The following is a 25285-nucleotide window of genomic DNA, read 5'->3' on the forward strand; positions in this document are numbered from 1 at the left end:
GACTAGCTGTAGAGTGAAGAGGACCGAGTGACCAGCGACAGTGCATTTGTCCAGTGTACCATGAGGAACGTATGCTGAAGGGACCATTGTTTTATGTAATCACCGCAGGGCTGCAATAGACAATAGCTGTGCAGTAGGTGAATGATACGAGGCCGCGGGGGTGTGGTGCTGTTCACCGTTCAGCACTAGTCTTTGTTCATTGTTATGAATAATACATCAGAGGCACATTAGTTTGATTCATATTGCTCTTGGCTCTGCTGCGTGCCTGCTTTTGGCTCTGCCCTCACTTATCACATTTTACGTTTTATCTGGGTTGTACATATCTAGGTTGCTCTATAGCGTCAACAACGCATTTGATCAATTCACGGACAGAGCACATTGGACGAACTTCATCCCTAAAGAACTTCATCCCTAGGCCATTTCCGCCTGCGCTGATGGAACCAGGTCACTCGTTCACAATGGACCTCTCACACTCATCCATCTTCCCTCTCTCTCTCTCCTCTCTCCCCAGTAACCGACTAGCCCCTAGCAACCACGACCGGATACAGAGGCTGAGGCACGAGTTCCAGCAGGCCCAGAACGTTCCGGAGGACCCAGACGACCGCAGGAGGACCTACAGCTTCGAGCAGCCCTGGGTGAGTGTCTGAAACCCAGGCTCCACGACGGAGCCTGTAGCTCAAATCCACTGCCAGCCGGAGAAGATGGCTAGACTGTAAGACTGTTATTTTCAAGAAACTACCACTACCAGACAAGAGTCCGTGCTGACAAAAAAATGTGTCGGCACGCTAGACGGCTCTCTGGATTGTGGAATTGACCGTCACTAACTTCCAATGCTAGCCTGAGGAGAATGCTAACGCTCAAGTGTTAGCACGCTACCTGCGGCTAGCTGGAGTATGGAGCTAACCATCACTAACCCCACTACCACCAGCCATGAACAAGACTGATGTTAATTTATCCGTGTCCCCACCCTAGGATTACCATTAACCTCCATGGGCCTCTCAGGCTAACTATACTACCGCTAACCCCTTCACCTTCAAACGTCCAACCGTCTGCATGCAGGAGTATGCTCATCTCCTGACACGACCATCACTAACCCCACCCACCCGTCACCACCCACTCTACTCATCCATCGTCCATGTCATCTTTCTGTCTGTCCGTCATCCACGTGGACCTGCCCACCGTCTCATGGACTTGGGGTTCTCTTCATCTGTGGGGACTGGTTTGATTCTGTGTATGGGCTCGTAATGTGAGGCCCTTAGAACGTCCACTGGTTTTAACTGTGCCTTTTTAGAGTTTGAAGTTAGGGTTATGTGCGTTTTAACAGCTGTTTCTATTTCATTTTGTGCTTGGTTAGCCAAGAAGAGGGTTAATTGGTGCATTCTGAAGCAACAAGGGGTAATAATAAGCGAACAAAATTTGAATGCCTTCAAAGTTTTGGGGTGATGAAATCGGTCGACATATTTTTAGTATTATTGTAGTGTGCTCCCTGCTTCCATGCACTGCACCTCAAGTGTACTTGGTTTTACATTATTTTGAATAATGGAATATGAATATGATTACATATATGAACAGAGAGATGTAGCAAATTTTGCTAAATCTTTGAAGATTTTACTACATTTTTTTCTGATTGTAGCATCTCTGTCCAACAGTATGTGTATTTATTCCATTGTTTTACACTTAAATTTTCACCACATCTTTATGTTTAGTTTGGGACAACGCACACATTTTTGATGCTTTTCAACACAACATATTTTAATAGCAACACATATTGATACAAGCATATTGTTATTAACATATTCTGTGTTGATAAGTAGCACAAATGTGTGCTGTCCCAAACTAGACACGCAGGTGTGTTGAAAATTACATCCTTTTTAACAGAGAATATGAATTGTCCTTGTTGCTTGTTTCTCTATACAAGATCATTTAACAAACACAGCTGTGTCATCTTTGTACAATACTGTATGAACTGTTTTACCACTGGTGTCTAGACTATACTTTCCAAATGTAGCTTTGCCCAATATTTGTTGTGCAACGGGAGAATTCGGTCCTATGATTTCTAATTTTAATGAAATGATAAAGTGAGAGCTCACGAACAGAATCCTCTGTCCTCTGGCTTTCTTTCATAGCTGATGAACCCAATAAAAATGTTTGCTTTTGTTTTGTATTCGGCAGTGTTAACCAGAGTCATGCGCTTTAATGGATTTGCCGGAAAGGCACACATTCCAGGCGGCATTGTACAACAAAACGTTACAGTGTGGGAAAGAGGAGCGCAGGTCACCCCTCCCTTTGTCTCTCAACAACTGAGCGTGCTCTTAATTAAAGCGCTCGACAACACCGCGGCATTTTGTTTGTTTACATCAACTACCTTGCACTCGCTATTGTCGGCAGTTTCATTTTCCCATGACAACACAGTGTTGGGTAACCTACGCTCTAAAAGCTAAGGGTTCATTGGGGGGTTCTTCTAGGATCTAAAGGGAGCCGCTGAGCATTTTAGGGTGCCTCACAAGCAAAGAATATCCATAAAAGGTTCCCCGAAGTACCCCTATATGTTAGAGGTTTGTGGAAGTACAATCAAGGTTCATGAAACCTTTAGGAACGGGGGGGGTTCTTCAAGGAAGCCTCTGGGGTTCCCCAATGGTTTCAATCTGAAGAGCCCCCTGAAGGCTGCTCCAAGCCCTTTTACTTGTTAGAGTGTAGCTCACAATAAGGCTTGGTACAGTAATTGCGTGTTATTAGACTCGTGCCCCGGCCGTACTGGTGGGCTGTATGGAAAGCAGGAGCATGTTTCTTTGAAATTCAATTACTTCCCCCGCGCATATATTACATTTTGTTGCTTCATCTGACTGATGGTGCCGCACACGTGAAGGAGCCGCCGTCCTTGTTCTTAATTCACCTACAACTGCCCCACTTACATGCAAGGACAGCACAGCAACATCAGATAGTGCTTTCATTCATTTCCTATTTTGTAAATGATCAAACCTACAACGGTCACATGATCCAAGCAAGTGTCTTAAATAGGCCTTATTTCATTTGTTGATACCAAGTACATTTACAGAGCAAATGATCCATTCAGGAATACAATTCTCTTGCCCATACACAGCACATTCCAGGTTGAATAGTTATGATAAGACATTGACTACATAACAAAACACATGCCATTTGGTGGATACGTTTATCCAAAGTGTCATACAGTACCATAACTGCGTACCATTTCTCCCTAGTGGGAATCATAAATCCTGGCAGTGTCGGTGCCATGCTCCACTCATTGGACAGATAGCCATGGACAGCCATATGGAAGCACTAACCGTGTTTTTGTGCACCTTCCAACCAAGCTTTGATGCACAACCTAAGGCTAACCTTTTCACATCACACCTCCAATCTAGTGTAGTTCAAGCTGTCAGATGTTCACGGTCCGGCCTGCAATTTGCAACCTCCGCGAGCCATTTGTGCAATTATCCATTTTCGGCATATGCTGTTTTCTTAGCTGTCCCTATTTAGTCACATGCCTCTAGTCAATACAATATCTCATCTCTGTGACTGGAACTCTCTTATTTTTCACCGTAGTTTGGGGAGCAGGGGAGGATTGTGGGTAGTACGGTCTAATTCCATCAGGATGACTGATGCCCACTCTCCCGGCAGCACCGCGCCAGCTTTATTGCACTCATTTATACCACTGTGGGAATAGAGGAGTTCATTCACTTGATGTTGGGGGTTTAGAAAGGGCGTAATATTGCCTCTTGTATTTTACTGTAACATTTTAATACCGCCATTATCTGAATTTCTTTAGGGTATTTTTTTCCCCCTCTACACTCACTGAGTTAAGGAAGATGAGCCAACATTCCCAGGAATATTCAATACTCGTAAACCGCTAAAGGGATTTTTCTCAAGTGAAATATATTGAGACTGTAATTCACCCGCGGGCAATTTTCAATTCGGATATGGAATAAGGGGTGCGCCCACACATGTCCCCCCCCCCCCACCACCACCACCACCACCTCCTCAGTTGTCTGCTAGACTGTCGTTATGACAACCACGCATCCAGGCAATGCCAATCAATCCCAGAGATGATTGCCGGGGCTTCGTCGGGTTTAATGGGAGTGTCTCCTTAGCCCCTCTTAATCGTTTTATGGGCCTCCCACCAGCCGATGTCCGCACCGCTCCCACCAGGCTCTGAATACGTCGCACCGCCATAAAAGTAATTAGATTGGCTTTGTGTTACGACTTATCCGCACACAATTATTACACCCACACCGCTAATGAACATCGGAGGAACAAAAGGCGGGGTGGTACAAGTGTTGGATGGATCTGGAGGGTGGAGTGGGGGGGCTGAGAGAAGCAGCAAGGATAAGTGAATGAGGATTAGTTTGTGTGTGTGTGTGTGTGAGAGAATGACAGAGCGTTCATGTGCGGGTTTGTGTGAGTGATTGGGAGTGTGTGTGCCTTCCAGATCTGCATGTGTGTATGCAAGAATATGCATCTGTACTTGTGTGTGTGTGTGTGAGTGAGTGAGTGTAGGAGCATTCCAGGTCTGTGCATATGTGCACATCATATGGATATTATCTTATTCAACCTTTATTTAACCAGGCAAGTCAATTAAGAACAAATTTGTCTTTACAAAGACGGCCTGGCAAGCAAAATGTTGATGGGGAAATTAGGGGGAAGGGAGAAAAAAATAATAAAATAAAGCATTATTATCATAGAAAAAATACAATAATAGGACAAAATAAAAAAAATAACATAATAATGTCTCTGTGTCTACATTTATGTGTGTGTTTATGTGAGAGAAATTGTGTTTACCACTATAAGAGCATGTGTGTGTGTGTATGTCTACACACACACACACCTACTCCAGCCTGATTACCTGTATGGGAGGTCTTTATCCAGGGCAGCGGGCGGGTGGAGGGGGGGGAGGGGGTGTCACAATGTCAACGGGACGAGTGTTGTCTCCTTCATTAACACCCACTAACATCCATCACCTCTCATCACCGTAACCCCGCTCCGAGTCTCCAGCATGGTCACCCCCCCACCCCCACCCCCCACCCCCCCTCTCCATCTCTCTGTCTGTGTCTCACCCTTCATTTTGACCTGTGAGGAGACGAGCACAGGGTCTGTCTGCCTGCCTAACTCCTGGTAAGTGTCTGTGGTTTGTGTGTGTGTGTGTGTGTGTGGGAAGAGGGTGGGTTGTGTTTTTTATGGGGTATCTTGTGTCATGGAGTGCTGCTAGAGTAACAAGGCTACTGTGTGGAAATCCTGCGACTCCAATTCTGGTGATTTCAGTGTTTGCGCTTGGATTCAGGAGTTTCGTATTAATTTGTGTATATGAAGTAATCTTTATTTACCTTTTTTTTAACCATTTTAGCTTATCCAGAGCGACTTACCTGACAGACCTGTGACCTTTCTGTAACAGGACACTCATTCTAACCTCAAGGCCACCCTGCTTTTATAACCCCAGGGCCCATGAAACCCACTCAAAACCCAGATTTTTTGATATAGGTAGCCATCAATCAGGAAATCAATCATTTTTTACTTCATGGAGGTATGAGATTTTTGACGATCCAAGCAGAGATGAGCTTTTATTCTCACATAATTCAGCTTTTTTCCCTCAGATGACTTGGAACTGAGCTTGATTTAAACCCGTCATTTAGAGTTGGAGAAGCATACATTTTTCACTTTACACAATGGGTTTCCAAAGGGTTTCATGAGGTCCAGGGGTCCTATACTGTAGATGACTGTGAAATCCTTCAGTTCAAGCAAAAACATGAAATTCACCAGAAATGTAGTCAGGTTTTCACCTTGCAACAGTAACATACTGGTCTCAGTGAGCCATTTGCAGGATAGTGGATGAACCATAAATGAGGAATTGGTTTTTATTCATTGTTTAATGTTTATTTTCAACTTTGAGTATGTTTTGGCACTCCATATAAAGGGTACTTCAGGTTTACTTGGTGTAATGTAGTTACACAGTACTCACAGTTTACCTGATCATAATTAAATAGAAAATTCTGTACAGTCCAGTATATTTCTACTAATGCATTTTTTTTTATTGTTTGACCTTATTTGGAGCTTAGTCATATTATTTTAACTGCACCACATATATAGTGAAGGAAAACATTAGGGCCTATTGTTCCTTCCATAAAATAGACTGAGCGGGGGATCAGAGCTATAATCCTCCATTGATTTCACACATAAGAGTGTTAGCCATTGTGAAACTCCCCCTTCCTGCATCTATCCTGCATTTGCACTGCAGGCACTTCTTTTATGAATGTTATGTCTCTGAATGTTACACAGCAAAATCATCAGTGTTAAAAATCAGCACTATATGCCAGTGTTTTATAAAAGTCCAAACCCATCAGAGGTAATTTAACACTTTAGATAGTTTTGGGCAGCCGCCCCAGAGCCATATCAGCTCTCTGAGTGGACAAACAACTCTCCAATCAACAGTTGTCACTGAAAAATCAATACTTAATAACACTGGAAAATTTGCTGTGTAGCGTCCCTGGGCCCAGCAGTCACCGGACCATTTCTTGCCGCTTCCGACTGCTTGGGTCCTCCGAACACTTCCTCTTGGGGATGGAGCAAAAACGCAGCAGTAGTTCAGCAAGATTCAGTAAAAAGTGGGACTTTTACAATGGCTACTGTCTGTAGAGCCTCTTCAGACACAAAGGAGAGATGTAGATGCAGGATAATGAATGCATTTTTAAGACATTGAGACATTTATAGTTGTATTATACACAAGAGGTTGCCAGTCAATATCAAGGAGGTAGTCCTACTCAGAGGAAATGTAAACTGAATGTACAAATATGCTGCAGTACTTATGTGATATATAGTATTACTATATTGATCCCACAGCAGGAGATTTCTTCATCACTTGTGATGATTTCGCAATAAAGGAATTTCCCACTGTGTGATCAATAAAGTAATATTGCATCCTACAAACACACTACATCATATTTGTACACTCAATGCACATTTCCACTGATTTTATCTGACAGCGCTTCAAGCGTATGGATCGCTGTCAAATAATTATATATAGTTAGTACACACTTTATATGTTTTGATGGGCAGACAGACTGATCGATTGATTCATTCATTCATTGGCTCATTAATTTGCTTATGGGAGTGGTGATGACGACAGGAGCAGCAGTTAACTGAGTTGCCAACCTGCTGTTTTCAGCCGAACGCCGGCAGCAGCAGTCCGGGCGGATACAACCAGCCAGGCCGCCACTCGGTGTCGGTGGAGGTTCAGATGCAAAGACAGAGGCAGGAGGAGAGGGACTCCTTCGCCCAGGCACAGCGGCAGTACAGCTCCCTGCCACGGTAAGACCGATGGAGAGAGAGAGTGTGTGTGTGTGTGTCTGTGTCTGTGGGTTTATAGGGTATTGGCAGATCCTTAAAGTCTGAAAAATGTCTAAATCTAGAGCCTTAACTTGAGAAACGCCACTGGATTTTGGGGCTCTAACAGAGGGCCAACAAGCTGTCGACTGAATCGAGTAAATCTAATTGTTACAACAGTTTCCCTTGCATAATTTTTAAAATCTAACAGCAGCTGGTTTGCACAGAAAATGAGTCTAGGTAAAGTCATCTGAGACAGAGACATTTTGAAAGCTGAAATATTTCAATTCTAAAATTCAAAACAGCCGTCAGTTTTACTCGGCTTGGCCTTTTCTCATGTTCAGAAGTACTAAGTGTCTTAAATACAGTTATTAGAGGTATTAGAGGTGCTGTTTTTCCACCATGCGATGACGGGCTTCTCTGCACTGCATGTCAACTCGAAAGATTTATCCATAACAGGGTTAGTAGTGCACTATGCATCCTATCTGCTCTACTGAACACAATTGGACTTCACATCCATTAACAGTTCATTTCCTGTTGTCCTTTTTCTTATACTGTCTATTTAAAGTTACAACTTTAATCTTTTTGTTCACTCAGAAATAGGCCAGCTTTGTTGCTTTAGTTAGCTTTAGCTTTAGCTTTTGTTTTTTAAATTTGTCTTAAATTCAGTCCCTGGTAGCATTAAAAAGGTCTTCACCTGCAGATACTGTACAGTGGCTCTAAAAAAACAATCAGCCTCTTGACCTTTTTCACATTTTCTTGTGCAACAAATTAGAATATTCATTATTTGGAAATTTTGGTGTTAAATCTATGCAAAGTACTCTTTTCAATTACAATGGTTGACAAGATTTTTTCTCCTTTTTTCAAAGTTTATGTATGAGCCTGGCTGTCTAACACTAAATGTGCGCAAAAAGGTTGTGGGTGTTTGGGTATTTGTGTTTCTTTCTGGGGGAGTGTGTGTGTGTGTGTGTGTGTGTGTGTGTGTGTGTGTGTGTGTGTAGGGGTGGGCGGGGAGTGATTGTGCTTGATGCATTCGCCAGTCCATGTGAGATGGTGTTTGTGTTTGTGTGTTAGTGAGAGGGTTGGGTATGGGGACTATGGGGCATACTTTTGATGTATGTGCCTGTCTGTCCAACACGAAATGTGTGCTAAGAGATTGTGTGTATGTGGGTGTTTGTGTTTATAGGTGTGTGTGTGTGTGTGTGTGTGTGTGTGTGTGTGTGTGTGTTGCATGTATGTGTACATGTGTTGGATCTGTTGGCTTGTTCCTGTTGTCTGCCTGATATGTGTGCAGGACGTTGTGAGTGTGTTTACATGAATGTGTGTTTTATATCTATATGTTAGTCTGTCTAATTGTGTGTGTGTTTCTGTGTGTGTGTGTGTGTGTGTGTACGTGTATGTCTAATTATGTCAGAGTCATTGTAAAAGCCTTGCCATACTAATGATGTCAGATAATATACATAATATCTAAGTCAGCAGAGGGGTCATGGCTGGTCAGACCACAAAACTACACATACACACACATACACACACACACACACACACACACACACACACACACACACACACACACACACACACACACACCAATGAAACCACAAAATGGACAGATCACGTTACCCTCTCACACAGATCTGACATGATCACTTTCCTCTCCCTTAATGCAATTCCCTTTGATCTGCATGATATGACTGTCTGTTGTTCCAGGAAGTGTAAGAGTGTGTGTGTGTGTGTGTGTGTGTGTGTGTGTGTGTGTGTGTGTGTGTGTCAGAAAAGGGATCATTTTAAGGCATAGGTTAGTTTCAGCCTAAGTGTTACAAATTTTGTCAGCTCAAGGTAAAGCAAGTAGTTGTTGGGCATACAAAATGAATGGAAGGAGGTGAATTAAGAGAGATAGACGCAGCTTTGGTCTATCTATCAGCTTCAAGCAGGACGATGTGCCAGGTGCCTGTTAAAGATGTTTTTTGAAAGCTGCAGGATTAATATGCAAGCATGATAGAATAAAAATATGTAATGCCAAAGTATAATTTCAAGAAATCTACATATATGAACTCACCTGTAGAAAAAAGAAGCCTAGAAAGATGTCACTACTAATGGCTTTCTGCCGTGTCAGGTGGTTTCATCAAACCCTCTTGCATGTCGTCACCCCGCTTTTGCTGCTTCAGTTCTCAAGCCAAGCGATCAAACTTATTTGACTAAAGCAAGGAGGAATTTCGTAAAGCTCAGTAATGAGGTGCTTACTGTCATGTCTTGTATGGTGTGTATGTGCGTGCATCTACAAAACCGTTTGATTTTTTGGCGAGTGTGTCCCCCACTTCAAAGAGAACACACACTCTTGTCAGTGAAACAGACTAGACTCTTTCCATCAAATAGACTGACCAGGTGAATCCGGGTGAAAGCTGTGATCCCTTACTGATTTCTCCGGTTAAAAACCTGTCAGTCATGAGAGAGACAGGTAATGAATTAAAGAAGACAGGTTAAAGAAGGATTTTTTTTTTTTTTTCTAGCCTTGACTCAATTGAGACATGACCTGTCCAGAAGGCGATGTAACTCAATATTAGAACGGTGGTCCATCTGTAAAGCCCAAGCATATCCGCAAAAAACACGCATATCCGTCCCAGTATGCATAGTCGCCATCCACTTACCATATGTCTGCAACATGAAATATGTTTCTTATCTTCTAATACTTCACCACTATACTCTAATCCACTGTTATCGACACAGATCCTTTCCCTGATAAATATTGCAGCCGGCTTTGCTGAAAGATTAATGAACTACCGTCTCGCTCCAGCGGTCAGAAGCAACATCCTGTGGCCGCGTCCCTCCAGTTTTGCACTAATTCCATTAAGAAACCGTTCTGTTTGGATAAACCCGGCTGTATTATCTTAAGAGCACTATTGTTTGGCTTGGAGCGTACCGTCGTGCGAAGTCGGAGGCTGAGACGGAGTAATATGGTGTATCGGCGAGTGCAATCTCAATGGGATTCATATGGGGGGGGCCCCGTGTTGTTTTGTGGCGGGCGAATTCTCCCTGACTCCATGGCTTTGGATTGTGAATAGAGATGTGATTAATGGCAGGAGGGTTCCCTAAAAAACAGCTTTCATTTCAGATAAAGGTCACTTTCCTTCTGGGTGAGGCCCTTTGCTAAACAAGGGGCTCTGAGTGAAAATAAACCGCTGCCATTTGAAACAATGACGGCGGATGAAGGGCCCTCATATTCATCACTGACGAGCGCCATTGATCTCCGAGCCAAAGTAATGCCATTATGGGAGACCAAAGGCTGGCTGCAACAGCTGCAGTAGCATTTGGTCTTGGTAGTGTGTGTTTGCATGCATGCATATGTGTGTGTGTGTGTGTGTGTGTGTGTCTCCCTCTCCCTCTCCTCCTCTATCTGCCCCCCACCACCACCACCTCTCACTGTGTCTCCCCTTTTCTCTCAATCTCTTTCTGTCACCTTTGCCTGTTTTGTTTTTTTGTTTTGTTTTTTTACATCTACCACGCTTCATCCATTCACGTGCACTGAATGCACAGCAGTAGGCATCTTTATGTATTTACCCCACATGTACTGTACATGCACAGCCTTGGCACAGCATCAGACGGAGTAGCGATCTGGTTTACATTTCTCGACAGGGAGGCAGGCCAGCTTCGGCCTCTTTGTCAACATATGAAATGAAATCAGATGCCGAGGACGCCCGTCTCTGAAAATTGGAATCACTCAACCGTGTATAAGAATAAACCTGGGCTATATTCTCCTATCTCACCGATCGAGGAGCGTATCCATTCCCAATTGCATTCAATCTCTGTTGAATAAAAACAAAGGTCTTTTCTATTCTCATTAAAGTTTTTTTTTTTTTTTTTTTCCTCCACCCCGCTCAAATCCAAACACAGGAATAATACGGCTTCTTCACAGCTGGCTGATAAACCTGCTAATTATGCATGGCTCGGAGTCAGAAGCCCGTTGTTTTTTGTGTGTCTTTCTTTTTTCTTCTTCTCTTTCTCCTCTCCCATTTTGTCTTGCCCCCGAGATAAACGGGTGGAGCCGTAGGGCTCGGGACACTCATGCATATCGTATGGGCTCAGAGAGACACACACACACACAAAGGCAGGGCTGCCACAAAGAGGCTAGCCAAGCAGAAATGAGAGGTGATGTCACACATCTGGAGTTGTCTTCCCGTCTTTCTGTTAAAGGGGAGGGCAGCCCCCAGAAGAATGACAGCCAACCGTGCCTTTTAGACACTCGTGTCAGGTGTCAAATATCTAGCCTGGGTGAATCCGCCGAGGACAAGATGGTCGCCTCATTTTTCCATCTGCAAAAGGCTCGCTATTACTGTCTGTCAGATCCAATGGGTGTTTCTGTCCGTCTCCAAATGGGGCTAATGGGCTGGAAGGGGACTTTGACATGGTTAGGTATCTCTGTATGTTGTTACCGTGGGCTGGTACTTGCCCAGAGGCAATGTGTGAGGCTGTAATGGTGCCTCATTTCCATTGAATGTGATGTCTTTCACTGCCATACGACTGACAGCACAATATTTTTTAGCCACACAGCCGAACACTGCTTCATCACCAGAAAAACGATGCATTTTGAACCAAAATTTGTGTTGTTTTTGACCAGGTTAGGATAAGAGTCTTAAGAGGGTTGAATCCATGTGAGAAATGAAGGATTTAACAAGTGTGTCTTTGTGTGTGAGACAGAGAGAAAGAGTGGGAGAGCATTTGTTTACACACATGTATATGAATGCTTGCAGGACTTGACTAGGGATGCATGGGTACATCTGCCATGTCCTGTTCCTCTCTTAGGTTCATGTCTCAGGAATCACATGAAACTAAAAATCAAACAAACATCTATCCACACCTCACATGTTCCTTTCCTGCTTCTTCTCTCTGCATCAGGCAACCCAGGAAGAACCCCAGCTCCATCTCCCAGGACTCGTGGGATAAGGCGTACCCGCCCGGCGAAGGCTTCCAGACGGCCAAGGACAACCCCAGGTACTCCAGCTACCAAGGCTCCAGGAACGGCTACCCGGGCGGCGGGGGCGTCAACGCCAGGGTCCTGCTGGAGGCCCAGGAGCTCCTGAGGCAGGAGCAGAGGCGCCGAGAGCAGGAAGCCAAAGGGAAGATGGTGCAGGAGAGCACCGGTAACAGCGGCTACGAGGGGTACACGACGCCGCACCTGAAGGACCCGGCGTCCCCCAAGGGTCCGTACCGCCAAGACGTGCCGCCTTCGCCCTCGCAGTTGGCGAGGCTCAATAGGTTGGGGTCGGAGAAAGGGAGGCTGTTCTATTCTTGAGGAGCGTGAACGGACAGACGGATGAAGAGTTGAAGGCTAGAGAACAGAGGAACTTCGGGGCTGAGTTTGGGTCCGGAGCCAAGACTCACTAAGTATCTTGGGGATCACCTTGAGGAAGGGGGCAAAAGCGAACACTACAAATGTGGACAAAGGACGAACCTAGAGGTCTTATAGCTTAGCGATGATCTTAGAGGTAAACAGTTGTGAAGTGTACTCAGTATGTGGGTGTTTGTGTTCAGTCCCTAGCTGTGCCGATGACCTATACCGGTAGTCAGTCAGTCACCCTCCTACAGACATGAGACGCTCAGTGCCTTCTCTGCATTCGCGGACACGATGCGTGTTCACAGGCGTCACAGGACTCTGATTCATCGAGATCTGGCACCCTCGTGTTCTGACAATCAAACGGGCAGACGGGCGAGTGAGTGGGTGTTCATTTGAGCCCATGGGGAGGCGCAAGTTCGTGTGTGTGGGGTGTGTGTGTGTGTGAGTGTGTGGGCATGTGACAAGGTACATGTGTATGAGTACATATCATCGCATACTGTCTCACTGCCACATTGACCTATCGAGTGAGTGTGTGTGTGTGTGTGTGTCGTGGCTTTACACCGTGTCCCGTAGGCGACTCTCCCCACACACCCACCCACCCATAAATCACCCTTTCTTCACTTCACTAAGGTTAGTATTCTAACCAACAAACCCCAACCGCCGCCGCCAGCCTTTCTCGGTATTCTGTTTGTCTACTTTCAATGTTTTTCCTCCGCGACCGAGCTCTCTCACTTGAGTGTTCCCCGGGGAGCAGAGAAAACAAGGCAAAGTGTATGAAAAAAAAGCAGGGCACAGTGTGTGTGTGTGTGTTATTAATAAAAAGCCCCCCTCATAAATGATTCATGCCGCGTGTCATCTCCACGGAGGAGACCCAGGCAGAGAGGGGAGACAGCTCTGATCCGCTGCCTGGCCCCCCTGCACCGCTCTGGGCTTGACTCGCTGGCCCGCCTGCCTGTCTGTCTGGAGCTCTGGCTTCCATCCTCCTCCTCCTCCTCCTCCTCCTCTCCTCGCCTCTCTTCTCCTCTCTGTTCATTACCATCCTTTCTTTCCCCTCTCAGCCGCCCTCCCCAACCCCACCACCTTTATCCTCCTCTCCCCTTCGCTCCTATCATCACCCCTCCCCTCCTTGCTCATCTTCCACCTTCTTCTCCTCTCATCTCACCCCCCCCCCCTCCCCTCTATATTCCCCTCCTCCTCCTCCTCCTCCCTCCCGCTCCTCTCTCCCCAGTCAGGCTCTGCACTGAATTTTTCATCACAAGCCACCTGCTGCCTGCCAGAGCCAAAGAACACAGCCACCAGAGGCACCAATAGAGGGCCCCGGCTTCTGACATAAAGAGAAAAAATTTAAAGAAAAAGAGAGAATAAAGATGGAGACAGAGACAATGAGCCCCCCCCAGTGTGAGATTAGCACCAGCTTTTCTCCCATTTGTAACAAAAGAAGAAATTGTCCTCAGGCGTTAATTGCTTTCAATTGCCGTAATTGCGTTTGCTGTACTTTACCATTTTAAGTATTTAGCTGACACTCTTATCCCGAGTGAGCAGGTAGAGGGGGGGGGGGGGGGGGATCAGTTTCGCAAGGCTGTTTATGGACGAATTGGCTGCTGTGGAAGATCAAACCTGTGAACATTTGGTTACGGGACAGCCTCTCTCTCGCCACACTAAGCCCAGTGGCTTTCATTCATGTGCGATCGTGACCCCAAGAGAGTGCAGGTTTTCGCTCCAACCAAACACTACAGCATCTGATTTCACTGATTAGCACACTTTCAACCAGAGAGGAGGAACTAATCAGTGAAACCAGCTGCTGTAGTGTTCGGTTGGAATGAAATCCTGCACACTCTTGGGCCATGATGGCACACGATTGAAACCCGCTGCCCTAGCCAACCAGCCACCCACCATAATTGCGCCAACCTATCCTCCTAGAGTGAACCTATCCTTTGACAACGCTAATGTTTGTGACCGTAGCTGCCTGCGAGCGAACAAATGAGAGCGAGCTGTGGCTGAAAACACAAAAGGGAAATGTAAAAAAAAAAAAAAAAAAAAAAAAAAACTGGTGGTGCGTAATTACCCCTCCGCTCCAACGTGTTCTCCATATTGCAGAGGAGAACCGCATGACATACATTGTCTCCCGTTGGTTAATGAAGGCCCTCGCTGGGAAAGATTCAGGCTTAGTAGGAGTAATGAATGATAAACACAGCAAGCAGATGAAGAGGGAGGAAAAAAAAGGACTTTGCAATGGCCTTATTCCACTGTACACATCTGTGTTTTAACCTGTGGAAAGGTATTGTAAGTACACTAAAATACCGTGCTCACTGCTAATGAACATTTCCCTAATGCGTAATGTATTTATAAAGGTATAACAACACAATGGAAATACAAACCTTACAATTTTTTTATGTTTTTACATCTACAGTGGAATAAGGCCATTGTAAACTGTTACCAAAAAAGACACAAATTATGCAGGTGAGAGTAAACACATCTCACCTCCAAATTGTTTTAAGAAAGAAAGTGTTTGGTTGTAGCGGCCAGCACCGCCTGCTGTGAATATTAGTGCGTTTCTATACGCAGACTAGCGTATTTAGAAGGATGTATTTGACCCCTTTGCTCTACACAGTACCCTACTGTTGATATTGGGACATTACAGTGCAACTGTCCACTATCACGGTCCGATATCAAAAAGTGCCTGAGATAACAATATCAACATATTTTACACAAGGAGGGACACGATATGATTTGTTTGTCAGTGACACGATGCCACGCAATCTGCCGTGTGTTTTTAACATTTTTAACGTTAACATTAAAACGTGTCATTCTTTTGGGGTACTTTTTCCTGAATATCTTTTATTTTTTTTGTTTTTTGTTTTGTTTTTTAAAATTTACCACAAGAGCCAACACTCAACAACGGTTATCAGTGTATTTGTATCCTGTTTGACATTGCCTTCGACAATGCTGTACCATGATGTGTTTTAAAGTATAAAAAAAGAAAGCTATTGTAAGCACATGTGCAATTGTTTTTTTTTTTTGTTTTTTTTTGTTTTTGTTTTTTTTGTTTTCCAGAAAACTTTTACATGATATATTAAGAAATGTATACAGCCACTTTTCCTGTACATATCAAATTTAGAATAAAACGGAAGGCTGTTCCATCCTGTTTACAACCTCGCCTGCCTCTGCCTTGGCCTACCTTTTCTTTCCTCAGCCGCGGCTTTGAACCGGGATCAAACGAAATCTCGCTTCTCGAATTAAGCGGCGGTGACTCACTCCGCTGTCAAAGCTGTCAAATCTGGTTGTTGACGTCTTCTTCACACACAGAGAGAGAGAGAGAGAGAGAGAGATGGATGGATAGATACATGAGAGAGAAGATAAGATGAAACGATTGATCCCTATAGGGAAATGTGGTCGTTGAAGCAGCAAAAATGCGCGTCCACGAATGTGTGTGTGTGTATTTGTTAAGTGAAACCAACATTTGGCTACTGTGCACACACCATTGTCTCCCTCTGTGTAGCGTGTGTGTAACCAATCTGTTGAATACACTGAGGTAATCCCCTTAAATACCATTGTGTTTCCTGTTATTAAGTCCAACCCCATTCCCATTGTGGCTCACTGGGGACCTGTTGAGCGGCTCCCCGCTACCGTTTGCGTTCTGCAGGTCAAAGGTGACGTCCTAACCAAATACCATTAAACCGTGCTTAAGCCAGCTATTGGTGGAGAGCGAGGATGGGGGTGGGGTGGAAGGTGGGGGGGGGGGGGGGGGGGTTCAACCACAGAAAGATTTAAAAAAACGGAGGAAAAAGAGGTGGAAGCAGAGAAATCCCTCTCCAGCTCATCCTGCGCTTTTATCTCTCACGGCAGTCTGTTCTTTTTATTGACTTGGCGGTGGCGGTGGCGGTGGCGGTGTGAGGCGGGAGGTGTTACACTCAGAGGATCGTGTCACCGTGCCGTGGTGAGATTCGGACCAGAGGAGGGAGTTTTTGTTTTTTTGTTTTGTTTTACTTTTTTTTTTACTCTTTGATTTCTGAGTCACAGACAGTCGATAGCCTTCGGAGCGCTTCCTTTGCCTTTAAGCTGCACTGAGGAAATACACACACACTCTCTCTCTCACACACACACACACTCACACAGGTTTGCATTACTATACTTGTGAGGACTTTCCATTGACTACATTCATTCCCTAACCATAATCCTCTCAACTACATGCCTAACCTTAAACTTTACGGTAACACTTTACAATAAGGGTACATTAACAGTTAACTAATGTGTCTGGTAATCATTTACTAGTGGTGTTCATGTTAACTAAGGTATTCATTTATACATTATTTAATAGTTTATAAAGATGACTATTAAATAATGTATAAATTAATACCTTAGATAACATGAAAACCATTAGTAAATGATTACTAGGCACATTAGTTAACTGTTAGGGTTAATTAATGCTTATTAAGCATTAACTAACCCTTAATTTAGTGACCCTTATTGTAAAGTGTTGCAAACATTACCCCAACCTAAACCTAATCCTAATTCTATCCTTAATCCTAAACCCAAGATTTAACCCTAAATAAACCTTTTGAAAAGTGAGGACCAAAATGTCCTCACTTTTGAAAAATAAAATTTTAATATAGAAATACAAGAACACAGACTGCTATTTCAGCTGTTTCAATCCTATCTGCGTTGGAATTCAAAAACAGATGAGTTATGGAATGTGTGCAGCATTCCTCGGCTTTACTGCAGTTCATGTGAGACCGGTCACAGCGTATGACTGCATGGAACAAACATGTGGATCCAGGCTTGATCTCTCCTGGGAGTAATATCTTTATCTCTGCGCCGCATGCTGTTGCGTCTGTCACGCTCTTTTCTGCATCAGGAGAAGACTTGACTTGGGACACACGTTACAGCTGTCGACGAAAAGCTGCGTGCCGGGCCGGTTTGAAGCGCTGGGGGTATTGATTGAAAGACAGATTCGTTTGAGGAGGATAAAGTGAGGCGGTGTTGATAGAGCATCAGCCATGTGGACAAGCAAACCTTCAAAAAAAAAAAAAGATTGTATTTCTTATCATGTTGTTTTGCATTAAGTTAAGGTGTTCCTCCACGTGTAGATTTAATTTACAAAAAGCTGCCCAGGACAACCACAGTCAATTTCCTTGCTCATGGGAACACTGTATATCAATTTAGGGGGGGGGGAAATCCTTAAATTCATTATTCAATATCTCTTAAATACAGAGGGTCTAATCTGTAACACTGATCCAATCTGTTACCAGTAAAAACCGTATAACAGGTGTGCCTCCTCGCATAGCTGGTTCGGGGCTCTGCCAAAAACTACACACTGGCTTCCAAAAAGACCCATGAAAAAACATGGGAATGGCAGCATTCCAAAACACTTATTGAAAAAAAAATAGGACAAGACTTAACCTAAATTATACCATATTACTATTAATGGCAAACATCACGCTAATGCATTTCGACATATAAGCCTTCATTACAGCATCAGACAGGTGACACTTAGCCAAGTTGTTATAATAGCTAATCATAGTAATAATATCTTGCTACACATGAGTGTGGGCGATGCTGTGCAATTAAAAACAATATGCATCCTGAACACAACCAAATACCAGCAGCAACACCAGTAAAACGTATGCATATGAGTGACTCTAACCCCAATCTGTTGCCATTTGGTCAAGCATGGACTTAAAGGGGAATGCCACCCATTTTTAAAATTCATATACGTTCTTCCTGCACCCCAGGACAGTTCAGTCAGTAGTTGTGAACAAGCACCAGCTAAAAAATTAGAGAACTAACACTTTAATTTGTAAATAATGTAAAATCTGGCTCTGCTCCCTAGTGAACGAGGCGCTGACTTTGTTGATTCAGAAGAGTTTTTAAATTCGGGTTCATACCTGTTAACAATAAATAGATAATAAATAACAGTGCTAGAATATGAACTTCATTTTAGTGTGACTCCACAAAGACAAAGCCCCATTCATTGTCTATGGAGCAGCCTTTGCTTTCTCGTTTAAGTGACCTACTATCTTTGAAAATGGCCGTAATTTGGTTTAATATTGTGCGATAAGTCATTTTTTTAAGAGTAGGTGTCGTTACTTCGGACTCGTATATCCATGGCTTTTTATTGTTTAGCCTCAAGTAGACATCACTAAATCAGAATTGCTTTATTTGCCAAGAACAATAAACGTACAGGAATTTGTCTTGGAGGCACTGGTACAGAGACATATTAACAACTTGCATAGTAACGCAGCACATAGTGACAGACAGTGCAGGGACATCAGGAGCCGGCGACAGTCTGCTCTGGAGGCCAGTAAACCTCGCCGTGTCCCCGCCCTTCTCCGTCGTTACTCATTCTCCGTTTTTTAATGCGCTCCACATCGCCCCCGGAGCAATGTCACGGATCATTTCAACCACGGCCCTTTTTTGTCAACAAGAGAGACACAACAAGAGGGTGCTAAACCGCTTATTTTACAGCCGCCGCCGCCGCCGCCGCCATCCGTCCGCGCACCGCAGCACCGCTAACGAAGCCTGTTATTTTGTTTAATGTCACGCTCACCTCGCTCACAGGGGGGGGGAGGCGGTTTAGCCCGTCGAGCGCATTGGGAGGTCGGATAAGCGCCTACTCAGAGGTGACACCTGTTTCTGCTCACTTAGTGTTTTTTTGGGGGGTTTTTTTCCCCTTCTGTACATGTTGGGATGGAGAGCTCACAGATGACACTATCCCTCTGGAATTTGGGAGAGGAAGCTGGAGAAGTTGCAAGAGGAGGGAAGAGTCCAGGGCCGTAAATCAAGATGGGAGACAAAAGGAAAGCAACTTGAGGAAGTTCCCCAGATCTGACCCGCTTTCCACTTGCCGGACATCTGGAAAGAGCTTTTTTTTTTTTTTTTTTTAAACTTTTACTATATTATCAGGATGTTGTTGCATCCTGACCACCAGCCACATCAATCAGACCTCTGGTTCATTTCTATCTTTCTTTAATGTTTACAGGTGCAAAGTCGAACATTTGTCTATAGAGTGAGTGTGTGTGTGTGTGTTTGAAGCTTTACGCCTGCTGCAACTACTGTAGGAAGAAAAGGAGATATTTCTTGTGATGTCTTTAAATTTTAGGTATGTATGTGTATTATATGCATTTCTTATGAGATCCAGCTGTCCTTGTACCATGTGTTGGTATGAAACTACTGTGCAACTATGTTAGTTGGTTTGTGAGTCAGTATGTCTCTGTCTCCAAGACAAATTCCTGAACATTTATTGTCCCTGGAAACCAATGTGATTCTGATTTAACTCACTTAGATTCTTCTTAGGTTCTTCTTCTTCTTCTTTTTAGTTTCCCACCATTATAATATTCCACGAAGGGTTTGTCAGACGATTATTTGCTGGTTTTTTTTCAGTGTTTTTCTCTTCCTCAGACATGAAGCTTTATGTCTGCCACATCTTCAATGAAGGAAAGCTGAGCATTTCCCTGATTTCAAAGCTGTATTCATTCCATTACAGTATCTTAGCTCCCCCTTATTTATGTGGACTTTTTATTTCCCACTGAATTCTCAGACTGGACCTTCGCTTTTTATCAAAGTCCAAACACGGACTTCGGTCCAGCGCCCGGCACAGAAGAGGAGAAAAACGACTGCCAGGAGCCCTAAATCCTACATGCATTGACTCCGACAGGATTCTCTCCAACTTCCCTCTGTCAAATGCTCCATGAAATGGCTCTAACACGCCTTGCTCCCCTCTGCTTAGCCCCACTTAGCCATGAAACCCCCTTCCTGGATTTCATGCCTCCATAGCCGGACACTGGAGCTCTCTGATGCTGGCAGCTTCCCAAGTCCGCAGTCGAGAGGGATGAGCAGCTTGTCTCTGCGGCGTCCAGGAGGAACCGTGTGAAGATCTGAGAGAGAGGAGCGGGACGAGGGTGAGTCAAATAGATAAAGTTGTGCCTGCAATTATGGAGGAAGGCCACTGCCCTCAGACTAATTATTCAAAGGAGCGGGATTGCACTTGACTAACACAGCCACCGGAGAATAATGCTGTGGCTGAAAATACAAACCGTCACAGTAGCACACACAAGGGCAAATCTCTTTGTCTGCTCAGAAAGGCAGGAGGCTTTTAAAGTGGAGACCCTGGAGTTCCTCTTTTTTATATCTTATTTTGTTGACAGTGTGGCCAGTGCTGATGTCTTTTTCCTTGGATTTTCTGTTGAAGTTTGAGTGTCTGTAGGTACCGCACTTTGTCACAGCTCATGCTGCCCAGTTCTTGTATTTATTCTACACAAACCGCTGTTGCTGCTGCTGGAAACGTTAAACGCATCACTCCCTGTGCACTGGAGGATTTTTCCCAGGAAAGACCTACCAGACCTACCAGTGTTTAGAACAGCAACTATAGAAGCTTTCATGAACTGGCTATACTATTCCGCTTTAATTCATATGAATGATTATTACTTTAATTAAATTTCATGTCGGGAAATTGAACTTAACATTTAGGTATGTTCTCTAAAAGTTATAGCTTCCCAGTGTGACATCTATACCTCAGTGATGCTTAAACCCATCTCACCGTTTTAGATCTTGTTGGCTTCAGCTTGTGGAACCTATGACAACTACATCTACTACAAGAACGTCTATTACAACTTTGCAATTACAGCACATAAATGATGATTGCATGGATTTAACTCAATTACTAAGTACAATAAATGTACTGAAATTTGTCTTGGTAGCATTGGAGACAAATGCCGCTTTTCCACTGCATGGCACCGGCTCAACTCACCTCGACTCTACTCGACTCTACTCGCTTTTGGTAGTACCACTTGGTTTTCCACTGCAGATAGTAATGTGCCCACAACTGGTCGTCATAGCGACGCCGTGACACCGCATGAAACTGCCGTGACGTCATCTTCAACGCGACACACACAGCTACAATGGAGGATATGGAAGGGATGGTGTTCTTGATTCTCGGTATGTGGCTGTAGGCACAGCAAGGAGACAGATTTTATTTCAGAAGAGGCTGAAGGCAGCAAGACAACAGACTGCTCTCTGGCTGCTCAAAGGTGATACAAGAGGGTAAGCTAACCTGGTAGCTAACGTTAGCATATATGTCCCGTGTCGCACAATGATGACGATTCTCTCTGACCAATCAGTAGTCTGCAGTGTTTTCACGTCACCTTTTGGTATCGCCTCAGCTCGCTTGGAACCTCGATGGAGATGCTACCAAAAAAAGTACCAGGTACCAGGTAATATGGCACCTGGTACCTGGTACTTGCCCAATGGAAAACCAAAAAAGGCGAGTCGAGTCGAGTCGAGCCGGTACCATGCGGTGGAAAAGCGGCTATACGACACCTTAAAGTTTCAGAGTACCTAGTGACAGAAGACACATACATACATATTGCTCTATAGATTCAACATTACTTTAATAATGATGCAATTTTTTACTCAGCCCTGTGGGAAAGTTCTCTTTTGGCTTTCCTCCCTCTCAGGAGGTCAGAGGTCAGGCTCAGCTACAGAGCAGCAGCTGGCAGGGATTCAGTGACTTGCTCAAGGACACTTCAGCAGGGCGGACGCTTGCCGAAATGGGGGGGGCTTGAACCCGGCTCCTACGGTTGAAGGATGGCCCCTCTCTCCGCTCAGCCGCACACTGAATCAAACGAGATGCATGAATCCGACCCCGGTGCTGCTCTGCTGCCTCCACTCCCCGCTGCTTCCTGTCCTAATTTTCACTGTCCAGTAAAGAGGCAGAGAAAGATGCTGCACTTTCTCTACTAAACAAAAAAAAAAAAAAAAGACTATGGGGTCTAGGCCGCAGGTTTTACTAGGCAGAGACAAGTATATGGTGTACGGTGGAACCAGATGTTGTGCGATCACTGGGGAGAGTGGTAAGGTGAACGAGGGGGAAGCACCACCACCTGTGGAGGGAGGCGCCACTATGGATGACCATCTGGTAGAGGTGCTGAAACTAATGATCATATGCATATAAGCTCTGTGTGTGTGCTTTTGAGAGAGAGAGAGAGTGTGTGAGCGAGTGTGCATTAAGGTACACAGCCATTTCAGTGTGTGTGTGTGTGTGTGTGTGTGTGTGTGTGTGTGTGTGCATGTCGAGTGCCTCTCCCTCTCTCCTACTCAGTTGCATAGATACTTTCCCATTATTTCCTCTCTTCCTCCCACCGTGTGATTTGAGGCGCTGATAAAAGAGGGCCGCTTGATGATTCATCTCTTTTTCTCCAACCCCGGGCTTCTGTTCGCCCCCTATCTTTATTTTCCAGGTGAGGAACGGCTAGACAGGGAATGTCTTTATCCCGTTTAAGTGTAATGTTAGAAGCCGCAGTGCGACACTCACTGTCGTCGTCTTACAGGTTCACATTCCCCTTTGAGAGCGAGTTCATTCACCACAATAGACTTGTAGATCATCCCTAACCGGAGTGTGATTAATCCTGAGCCACCGGACAAGGCATCATCCTCCCTTTTATTCCCCTCGCTCATCTGATGCTCCCGGGGTTTTTTTTTTTTTTAATCACTTCTCACTTCCCGCCGTGACCCCGGCTCCATCTTGGCTCAACTGAAGCGCGTGCCGCAACGCACCGTAACGTACCGTAACGTAATCAAAACCCGCGCAACCGGTGCAGCGGCCCCAACTTCCTTTTGTGTTATTGACAATGAGACGTGTGGATGCTGCAGAGGGAGTGAGTCCTGTGATGGTGTCAGTAGGGATGAAGATTAATGACACCGCCAGGCCTGTGTCTCCTGTTTAATAATGCTTATTCATCACTGTCGACGGCCATCGCACCGAGCAAACACATACTTACACATATAGACACACACACACGCTTAACACACACACACACACACACACACACACACACTCTCATACTTCATAACCAGAATGAGAGATTATGTTTCTAGGCAGGCTACTTCATTTTTTTGCCACCTACAGCTTATGCATGTGTGCGTCTGCCTGAGTGGCCTCGCGAGCAAAGCTCCCGATTGTGCCCTGCCTCTGTGGGAAAATATTTCTCTCTCTCGTTGCGGCGATCTGTGTTTTTGTGTAGATTTGCATACAATTTGACGAAACAAGCTTATCACAGGGACCTGAGCAGCATGTGTAAACATCTTTCATGTGATTTGAAAGCGCGGTGCAGCACCATATGCCTCGGAAAGGAAAGATGAAAGGACGCTAGGAATGAGGAGAAAGAACTGAATGAAGAAAAAATAGGGGACCTCTGGCCTCCCAACTGCCGCACGGAACAACACCATTTCGTCTTCGGCATTTCTGCTCTCCTCCTTCCTCTGTGAATGTGTGTATGTGTGTGTGTGTGTGTGTGTGTGTATTTCCCTCCCTTGCTCTCTCTGTCTCTCCCTCTCTCTCTCTCTCCCCCCTTTCGGTCATTTTTTGTTGCACGGGCATTTCTCTTCCTAATGGAAAGTAAAGACTGGAGAGTGTCCAAGATAGGAGCTCCAAATGAAAAACATGGAGTTAGTGACCTGGGATCAAGGCCTGTCCATCTACCCCCCCACCCCCCCTCCCAGGCCTGCAGAATCAGCCCATCTCATCTCCACTGGTTTGGAATAAAGATGTTATAACCAAGAGGAGGGGGCGAGGGGGTATTTCTAGGCTGTAGCAATATTTTATTATTCTATGTGTAAGACAAATGCAGAGCTACTTGGATATCTGACAGAACTTTGCAGATTTATCTTGTCTGTCCTCATCTCTCAGTTCCCCCGTTGGGATCAGCTCTGTCATTCTCTTCTCTCCCTGAAAAGCGGCTTGTACTTTTTTCAGTTTACCCAAAGTTTCGCCACTGATACGAACTGAATAAAATTACTGTGGAGCCACTGAGATTTCAATCCATGAAAGTGTGTGTCGTCGTAAAAGTATTGTGCTGCAGAGCTGACAGCATTATCACATTTCTACCCATGTATCCACATCAAATCTAAGAATTTATTTTGTATGTTTAGAGCAGTGGTTCTTGACGTGGGGTCCGGGGACCACCAGGGGTCCTTCAGGGGGTTCCAGGGGGCCCCCAGCAAATCACCATTATTTAATTTACAAGAAGTTAACACAATTAGAGAATGTAAAACTATTTTGATCATAGTTTCACTGTTATCTCTCTACCTACGATATAGATAGTTTTCTGGACAAAATCATAAACAACAAAAATATTCTCAGATTTGGGTCTGAGAGACAAAATCTCATCAAATGGGGGTCTGTGGCTCTAATGCGGACTAAATTAGGGGTCCTTGATATGAAAAAGGTTGAGAAACACTGGTTTAGAGGATACCAGAGGGTGTCCATCCAAGTTCCAAGTAACTTGCAAAAAAAGGTGCTCATTGGAGGAGTCGAGGGTAAAGGTATTACTAAGAAAATAAAGCAGAATAAGGAGCTCTTTTATGTGTGAATGCCTTTAAAGCTGTGGCTACACTGCATGTTATCTCTGGAGATTCCCCTGATTAAGGCAGCTTTACCAAAATATGTAGGAATTTAGACCCAGACGGATGGCAGTTACAGTTCTTCCACGTTGTGTTAGCTATCCTCCTTGCATCTTCGTCCATTCAGCATCCAGTGTCTTAGCGGACTTCCCTCCAAACAAGGCTAGCTCGCCTACCACACACTCATTGTCCAGATTTGGCCACTCGTCACAGCATGGCTGAGAGGGT

The 25285-nt window shown here is 44.6% G+C and overlaps 1 protein-coding gene across 1 annotated transcript; it reads left to right on the forward strand.

Moving 5' to 3' along the window:
* Nucleotides 1-511: 511 nt before the first annotated feature.
* LOC139653095 (partitioning defective 3 homolog) lies at nucleotides 512-13392 on the forward strand (the record flags this gene model as incomplete). Its single annotated transcript, XM_071530050.1, has 3 exons — nucleotides 512-635; nucleotides 7175-7317; nucleotides 12223-13392. Coding segments are annotated over 3 exons (664 nt in total), but the record flags the coding sequence as incomplete, so codon positions are not given.
* Between the last annotated feature and the right edge of the window lie 11893 nt (nucleotides 13393-25285).

Source organism: Centroberyx affinis, unplaced genomic scaffold (assembly GCF_046629955.1).
Source record: "Centroberyx affinis isolate AG114_WGS23_722 - 3 ecotype Tasmania unplaced genomic scaffold, CSIRO-AGI_Caff_v1 ptg001871l_1, whole genome shotgun sequence".
Lineage (NCBI taxonomy): Eukaryota > Metazoa > Chordata > Actinopteri > Beryciformes > Berycidae > Centroberyx > Centroberyx affinis.